At 45.7% G+C, this 9392-nt stretch overlaps 1 protein-coding gene across 1 annotated transcript in view; it reads right to left on the reverse strand.

Moving 5' to 3' along the window:
- MOSMO (modulator of smoothened) overlaps positions 1-8304 on the reverse strand; it is a 159069-nt gene extending 150765 nt beyond the window's left edge. Inside the window, exon 1 of the mRNA XM_078665063.1 lies at positions 8004-8304. Coding sequence (XP_078521189.1) covers positions 8004-8109 — 106 coding nt within the window. The 5' untranslated portion in view covers positions 8110-8304. The remainder of the gene's footprint in view (positions 1-8003) is intronic.
- Between the last annotated feature and the right edge of the window lie 1088 nt (positions 8305-9392).

Raw genomic sequence — 9392 nt, forward strand, 5'->3', positions numbered from 1 at the left:
AAGGCGGTCTCAAAGTCGTAGACCCCCCACTTCCGGAACCAACCAGAGCTATTCTCGCAAGATCAGCTTAACCACCTGGGGGGTGCAGTGAGCTCCTGCAGGGAGGGCTGTGGGGTGCAGTGAGCTCCTGCAAGAAGGATTGTGAGGTGCAGTGAGCTCCTGCAGGAAGGGCTGGGAGGTGGAAGGAGGGCTGGGAGTTGGAAGGAGGGCTGGGAGTTGGAAGGAGGGCTGGGAGTTGGAAGGAGGGCTGGGAGTTGGAAGGAGGGCTGGGAGTTGGAAGGAGGGCTGGGAGTTGGAAGGAGGGCTGGGAGTTGGAAGGAGGGCTGGGAGTTGGAAGGAGGGCTGTGAGTTGCAGGGAGGGCGGTGAGGTGCATTGAGCTCCTGCAGGGAGGGCGGTGAGGTGCATTAAGCTCCTGCAGGGAGGGCTGTGAGGAAGCCTGACGACAGTGGCGGATCCCGCGCTCCTGCCTGTGCGCATATCACCCCCTCAGAAAACGGCAGTATGGAGTGGGTCAGGCGAGCCGTGGGGTGAAGTAACGGGCCTCGAAGAGGTCCCGGTGCCTCGCAGCGCTGAGCTCCTTCAGCAAGACAAAGGATTCCAGCCTCCATCGGGGCCTACGTGTTCATTCCTCAGCAGAGCCGCTCTATGGGCCCCTAGAGGACGGACTACAGCCACCCCTGGCAATCTTTAGCCACAAATGGGTCTCATAATCCCGACGCTTATAGAGGGAAAGAGGAGCGTGACCCACTCACCGCTCTGAGAGTGCAGTCTGACTGCGCGGCCACCGCGCCACCGGCTACTCCCGCGGGGTCACTTGCGCACAGCTCTGTCCCGGCCAGCAACACCCCAGGCTCTTCTTGAGGCAGCGCGGGGCTCTCCACGACACCGGAGCCCCGCCTGCGCCTGAAGCTGCCCTCCTCCTCGCACCGCCAGGCTTCTCCTTGCTGCCGGTACGGATTTGCGGTGGGGGCGGGCACCGACAATGTGCCCCGCGGCCCCTCCGCTCCTCCCTCGTCAGGCTCCTCTCCGGTCTCCCTCCAGGCATGGGAGACCGGCAACACCGGCAAAGGCTTCCCCCAAACACCAAGGCTTCCCTTTCCCTCCCCCGGGCTGCGGGGGCGGGACTTCCGGCCGGCCGCGAAGGGATTGGCCGGCCGGCCAGGTACTTCCGGGTCGCCGCGGGCAGCGCGGTGGCCCTCGCTAGGCAGGCATCGCGAGGTGGGCACTCACTAATTAAATAAATAACTGGGCAAATCCAAGTCGGCAAAATAAGCGGAGTGGGCTCCCGCGCCGATCCGCCGCCGGCCTCCAGCAGCAACGCGCTTCCAAGCGCTATAGAGGCACATAAAGCGCTCCAGCACTAGAAGTGTACGTAAACTTACAAAGTGAAAACACATTTATAAACAAAATGCTCACGGACAGCGGGAGGGGTGGGGGGGGAGGATCACAGCGCACGCACATTTATAAACAAAATGCTCCTTACCTGATCGCCTCGTGGGAACTCGAATCTTGCAGCCAACTCCAACAACAGACACTTTGAAAAGGAACAAAACAGGCCCACTCGAAAAAAAAAAATAACACACACCCACCACCGTGATGACGAACAGAAGTGGGTGGAGAGGGAAAAAATCTCGGGAACGCCCCCGAATCTGGTCCAGCCTTGACGGACAGATCTCTGTTCCAATGGCTAGCCTCCGTTTATGGAGCTAGCCAATGGAACAGAGGGCGGGACTAAGAGTACACTGTAGAGACATAAGATTTCTCTGGGGGCGGAGCTAACGCTCCGTGCCCCAGGCGAAACCTAAAAAACCTGCTAGTTAAAGCGAGTTTCTTAACCAAGCTTAATATACATATTTACAACAGTACTACTCGACCTGAGAAGCCCCCCTCGGGACAAAGTGTCACTCATAGTCGTTGAAATGTCACTCATAATTACACTGAAATTATAAAAATGTCACTCGTACAAATCTGAAACCTTGGCAGCTATGGGCTTTCACTGCAGGCAGGCCTGGGGGCCAACTTGAATTACCAAGGCTCAAGCCTCACGCAGCCTTCAGCCAGCTGTAGGCCACAGACATTGCGGCCTGGAGGCAAACTTGAATTGCCACGACCCACGGTGGCTACAGCCTGCCTTCAGCCATCTGTACACCAGAGTCTCCCTGCAAATATACAACACGAAACTCCAGAAATAGTTTAAGACCATACTTACGAGCGCGGAACCAATCTACTGCTTCTGAAGGTGTACAGTGGACTCTTCAGCAGGCATTTGATGACAAGATCATTTTTTCTTAAGTTGATATGGTGACGTGCATAGTAAGATGTGCAAACCTATTACTTTGCAAAGGAAAGGTTGCTGTTTTCCCAGAATAGAAATCCCAAATACGGTGACTGTTTCATAAATTAATGTAAAGCAAGATCTGTATTACATTTTATTACCTCTTCTGCTTTTACATTCACAATCCTGAAGCACTATGGCATTGAAAATCGTAACCTGCATTAGAGTGGTTTGCCAATATAACTTGAAAGGTAATTCTTGCTAAATGCATGCACAAGAAACTATTTAAAACAAACAGTGCACATTATATTTTATTCCCCAGCATCAGTCCACAGACCTGCAGGTACCGAAACTAACTTTCTGTCGAGTGCTGCTCTCTTTTATACTCTCTCTGTGATTGACGGTCATGCTGACAGCTCTTACCCCCGCAGCGAAGGGGCTAAACTATTAGCATTGTAAATGTTTAAAAAAATAATAATAATAATAATAATAATTATAAAAGGCATTGCCATTTACAATGCCAATAGCTCTAACTTTAATAATGCGAGACCTATTGCATTGCAAATGCTCGTTTCAAATGCATATGCATCTTCCGCTAGTGATAGGTTTACCTTCATATCGTCTCATGTAACTTACACCCTACCAAAGACGTTTTCATGTTTCATTCGAGAACTTCAGCCAACGCTTTATCATGTAAATGAAAGTGACTTTAAAGCACTGTGGCGACCTTGTATGATGTTCAAGAGAAACATTTGTAAACCATTCTGAAGCCTGACGACTATAATATACACGTTTGCAGTCCACACACGTGAAACTGAACCTCAACATCACAGGCCAGTTATCCCAAAACCTTACAGTAGGAATAAAGGGGTGTCAAGCACTGTACAAATTAAAAATGCAGCATTTGGTGCAGTCTTTCAACATCACAAACACTCACAGGGGCGCCTCGAAATGTATTCAAATACATAATTTTACTTTAAAAGCGATACATGGCTGCAGTCCAAAATCCTGGGCATGGTAAAATCTAATTGTAATTCACCATGCAGAGAGCTAGAAAATGAACGGGTTAGAATTTCACAAGAACCATAAAATCAAATATAAAACTGACAGTTGCTTTACATAATTGTAGATTACGTCCCCAGCTCCATAAAATGTTCAACAGCAAAACAAAAAAAACAATGATTTAGTTCATAAGCAGAGGAAATGTAAATATAAGCCAACTGTCAGATTAACGTTTTTATGAAACCATAATGTCAGTCACAGTAATAATTTTACACTAAAAGACGAATGTGTGTAGGCGGCAAGTTTTCGAAAAACCGAAATACATACAGGCCAAGAAAGCCCAACTGAAACAGTGTATAGCATTACTCTTTCCTTTGGAGCTCTCTACGGGCAAAATAGCAATGTTCTAAGTATCTGCCCTGGCAACCCAGAATTTGATAGCTAAAGCCGTCCATTAGTGTCGGGTCTTTGGCGTAGGCATTTCATACCATAATAAACCGAATCAGTGAATTATTTTTAGTCACCAAAGCAAGCTTTGCAATATATGCAAATATGAAGACTTTACAATAAGAAAGCACAATGAATTTTAAGAAAAAAGGGCATTTGGTCATAAAAAGGGTAAAGGGATGTTTATCAACACCTGTGCAAGAGCAGACATGACAAGACTAATGCTACCATTGTCAAGTTCACGTCCAATTTGTTTTCGAATGCCCGACTGTAACAAGAATGAGAGGGAAGGAAAGCATCTTTGCAGACAATACCAATATTTCCAAGAGAGTGAAAATGCCAATAGTGGGAAAATAATTAAGAAAGCCTATGACTATAGGGTAAGTACATTAACCACATAATTTAGGGAGGAGGAGTTAAAGCTGGGTTTAAAGAGGCCACAAAACATGAGACTTTGACGGGTAAGACCTTGTGAATTCAGTTCCGAAATTGTATGTCAAGGCAGAGGTGAGTGCAGGGTGGATAAATTAGAGTTCAAAAAATAGGGAGCAATAGAAACTTCATGGTTAATGTAGAGAAGTATGTAGAATGCATTTCATAAGAAACAAAAGTATAAATAGGGAAACATGAAGCACTGAATGGCAGACTATTGATGCTAGTGTGAAACAAAGGGAAAAGATTCAGATCTTTTACAACATCATACCAGGGGGAAAATGTAGGTTTAAAAAGATGATCAGTATAGCTGCCTTCTATTTCTAGCAGACCTGCCATTAATGTTTGTTAACCTATTTATTCTCCAGTGTCATTCACTGCTTTATACCAACTTGAAAAAATTAACAGTAGCCAATGCCATATTCAAACGTGTCAACAGTGTGATATTCCTCACATTCTTTCGAAATGTATACACATTTCAGCAGGCAAATATGTAGTTTATTGCAAAAACATAGCCTACAACGTATTGCTTATTTACAAAAGTCCACCCATGTATTAACCATGGTAAGCCTTTGCAGCTAAAACCATCCCTCAAAAAAAAAAAAAAAAAAAAAACTTCTTTTCAAAAGATCAATGCCTGTTAAATAAATTTGGGTATCACTGATCATTATAGTTTCCAGGCCAGGGGCTGTTTTTAGGGTCATATAGGCTGGCCTGACACAAATTTGAAAGCCCCTATGGCACATTTTAGACTAACTTCCCATTTTCACATTTCTGGCAACCCCAATATAGGTTTCCAATCCGGTCCTTGGTCTCACCACATTATTATCCATATCATAAAGCTCAAATCAGGAGACACTGCAAAGCACAACTGTTTGACAGGAGGCAAATTCATATTGCAGGTCTCCAATCAAACTGGAGTGCACACACAGTACGAACTAGCAATTAATAAACAACTTCTGGGGAGCCGAACGCAGAAGTGTGATTGAGAATAGGCAAGCAATGTCATTTTATAGAGCTTGTGGGTTACTCCACTGGTGCTAGGGTGGAGTGGTAAGCCTGTGACACAGAATAAGCCAGGGATAGGTCAGAAAAGGAAGGTTTTTGTTTTAGTTATGTTAACTGAAGTTTGTATAGTGCGGAATCACCAGCAGGTCTCTTAGAGCTTTGAGAAGACCAAAGTCCACCAGCAATTGCTGATAAACACTTGGCGGATGATTTAGACTGTGACCAGAGCCTCCCTAAACAGAAGTCTCTTGAGTTGCTTCCTAAAAAGGGAGTAGTGCGGATTCTTTACGAAGGTTCTCAGGCAGTTGATTCCAAAGTTGGGGAATTAAGACAGAGAAAGCTCTGCCACCTTTGGATGCGGCTTTGACCCGTGAGTAGGCCAAGAGGCCTGCCTCGGACGACTGAAGAGTACATCCCGGCGCATAGTTCCCCAGGCGCTCCTTGATATAGGCTGGGGCCTGGCCATGGAGGGCTTTGTGGGCAATAGAACGGCCGTTGAACTTTGCTCTCTGTTTGATAGGGAGCCAGTGCAACTTACACAGCAAAGGGGTAGAGGGAGGAACACCGAAGAAGGCCATAAAATGCAAAAGGACCAAGACATTCCTTCAGTGCCCAAGACTGGCCAACGACCAAACATAAAAAAATAGTAACTTTTATTATGCATCAAAGCAAAAGTAAAACACTAACAGGTTACTGATGAAAATATGGTCTACATTCCTCATAACTCCATACTCCTGGGTCAAGCAATTATCTTGCCTTTTCAAAATATGCCAAGATCAGGAAGATCAGAGGCCATTTACAAAATCCTTAGCAACTCAACACATTTTCGAACCATCTCAGAAATATCCCACTTTAGGTCTTCATTAAACGTAAGCAGCCTCTCGGGGATCCATAAAGAGTCATCAGGATCAATCATGAATCATATAACAAAACGGACTAAGACACCACTCATCTTCTACATGGGTAGTGTCGTCTGGAAAAAGCAAAGGCAGTTCTATTTGGACCAAATCCCATTTGATATAGGGACACTCAAAAGATCAAAACAGCTGCTTGGTTTGGGGTTTTGCCTTTCAGATACTGCCAAACTTAATTCGATAAAACCTCTTACCTGCGGATCAAATTCCAATTTTCTTTTGAAATTCCTATAAATTCTCAAAGTCACATCTTATTTGAAACAATCACTAACTGAACCAACATCGGAACCTCCTCCGTCATGGACACTTTGGTACAAAAACAATCTACGCGGTAGACAGAATGGTCTCCCTCACTAGATAGATCACATATCCCTTGTACTTTCACACAGCATGCAGCTGCCCTTGAAAGCCTGGTGCACCTTTTAATCAGCATGAAAGATTTTAAAGCATTAAAACTGAGCACACTCAACTATCGCCAGCACAGTCTCAAAACTCCAGCATTAAAAGAAAGGGCTCCAGCTTTACTCAATCCACTTCTCACTATATATGCCGAAACCTTTAATCCTGTACGCTCGTTGTCACTGTATGCACAAAGAACATGAACAAATTCATTAAAGAGAATCCCTTTCTTTAAAAACTTAGTGAAAAAAAACACATTTTTAAACACTTCAGTATAAACACTCCACGTGATCCTGTGAAACTAAAATTACAGCTACGGCCGTTCTCAACCAATTGTGTCAATGTTTTCCTATGTTCTTTCAGCGCATCGTATGCCACGTCTATTGTAGGACTTTTCTATATTCAGTTTTTCCTACCTCCACTTATCGAGCCTCTGAGAACAGTCCTACGCCTCTACATGAAAAGACATTGGACACAAACCTGGATATTTCGAACTTAGCAAAGTGTTAAAATTGTGAATGCAATTGTGGTTCTTTTCGGCACTATAAATTGCATTAAGCATATTTTCCTATGATTAACAGTGCCATTGGGATCTATGTCCGCGGCTGCAGAAAAAAAAAAAAGAAACAAGAAATACTTAACGGCCGAGCCAGTTACCTTGCTCCAATGTCGACAGCCTCAAATAACAGGTTCAGAACTTCTAATAGATACTAAAACACAAGGACTACAAATATGCACGATCATCTCACACTCATCTTCCCTCTCCTCGATAGTGGAACAAGTTACATCGAAACATAAGCACCATACTTGTAACGGAATCCCTTTAACACAACATGCATTGAGCACTGTTCCGGCGACAGTGCTTAAACCTCTCCAATCATAAAACCACCTTCGGCTCAGTCTACTTTACCACTGCAAATAAATCGGAGACCCCGGGACGAAAATCCTTGTTCTGATGACCCTCAACTCAAAGGTAGAGTACCACACACACGTTACTGAATCCCGGCCTTTATTCTCATTTTACTTAATATCCCAACCGTCCACACTGGCACTGCTCTCTTCCCGCCGACCACTATCCTCTCACCACCACTCGGTATTTCTCAAGACCCCTTGAACCGGATGCCAGCATCCAGTTACTGCCAGACAGGCATGTAGGGAGAATTACAGTACCACCACCCTCACTCTATTATGAACACTGTCGCACACAGGCATCGAAGCGCCCTTGTACAGCACACCTAAGGAAGGTCCTTCATAACTAGGCGGATTTCAGGTTCCCAGATACAAAGCAGATTCTGAATGCACATTCGGTCTACGTTTATTACACGCCCAAAATCATAAAAGTCCGTTAATCTTTGGTAAAGACATCCATGGCCCGTAAGACTGCTCACTCGCAGACCCCTGTTTTAATTCCAAGAACACACACTTTATTGCCATGGCACCGTGCCGTATAATTAATGCTGCAGAGCCGCCCCCAGTTGTAGAGCATCCTTTACCACCGACCTCGCCCCTACTTCTTCCTCCTCACCTGCAGACTCGCCGGTGTTGATCCAGTCGGGGTTGGCGATGCTCGCGATGGCGAAGATGTCGGCGGCTAGAAAAAGACATCCTGAGATGATGGTCAGTTTATCCATATCTCGCTCACCGCGGCCTCAGGTCGCCCCGCCACCGCCGCCACTGGGCCTCAGAGCGGGGAGCAGGCAGCGCCGGAGGGGAGGGTCCCCTCCACTGGCCGCGTACGGGAGCCAGCGGCAGAAAGCTGGCCGGAGAGCGCCGGGACGCCGTGCCGGAAGTACAAGTCCAGCTCCAGTGTTTCCCGGAAGTACACCACCCCACTGTCCGTTCTCATGAGTGTTATGGGTTTTCTGCGCTAGAAAAAGAAGAGGGACAAAACCCACTGTTTCCAGGTTCAGACAAAAGCATGCCCTAGGCACTGAACGCAAAGACTGAAGCAAGCCCCACCTACAAACGAAAATAAGCGGCTAACAAAGTGAGCGATAAAGTGGCTGGCTTAATGTTTCAAAAGTAACACAAATACCGAAGCAGAACTCCGAAGTTTTCCAACTTCATGCGAGAGTAGCTTATCCTCACCACGGTTTGGCTTTCCATTAAGGAACTTACAGGTATGATTTGAATAACGGAAAAGCGGGACTACAAATCCCAAAATGCAAAGCAGAAAACCAAACTAGAGCCGCTCACTAAGAACCTGGGCAACTAGAGACCTCTCTGCCAAAGTATTCTGTAGTCTACCACCAAGGTCATCTGTGGGAGGAGATGTGGCCTTGCGGCTAGAGCAGCAACTTAGTACCTGGGGAACCAGTCCTTGGCTCAATATCAGGTGTTAGTGGTGCCTCCAGAAGTGAATTTTTTAGGGGACGGTGGGGGAAACATATTGGGCATTAGGCCATAAGAGGCGGAGCTATACTTATCTTGAGACAATATACTTTCTACACGGAGCCAGAAGGTAACAAATGTGTTTGCCATTTTAATAGCAAAGTCTTTAAGTATAGGATTAGCAAGTGCCATCCCCGGTAAACATCCATTAGTACGCGGCTGTTACACCACGTACCATTACTTCGCAAGCGTTACAACGCATGCAATGTTACAACGCGTAGCTTTTACTACGCAAGTTGTTACATCGCATGCATGTAACGCATGTGAAGTAAAAGCTATCTGCATCGTTGTGTGTAAACGGACGCGCTTTCGCTTCAACTAGCTTCCTTTTCATCATAACGATGTAGAGGCATATACAGTTGCATATAAGATACTAGGAGCTGCGGTAAAAACAAAATTAAATAATGGTAAAATTGAAATCCTAATCAGAGCTATACAACTAAACACTGTCAGCGGAAGTGCGTTCCTTTTCAATAGATTTCACTTTCAAGAGCAAGGGTCTCTAATTCAGATGATGTAGATC

The sequence above is a fragment of the Lissotriton helveticus genome, chromosome 10, assembly GCF_964261635.1.
Source record: "Lissotriton helveticus chromosome 10, aLisHel1.1, whole genome shotgun sequence".
In the NCBI taxonomy this organism is placed as follows: Eukaryota; Metazoa; Chordata; class Amphibia; order Caudata; family Salamandridae; genus Lissotriton; species Lissotriton helveticus.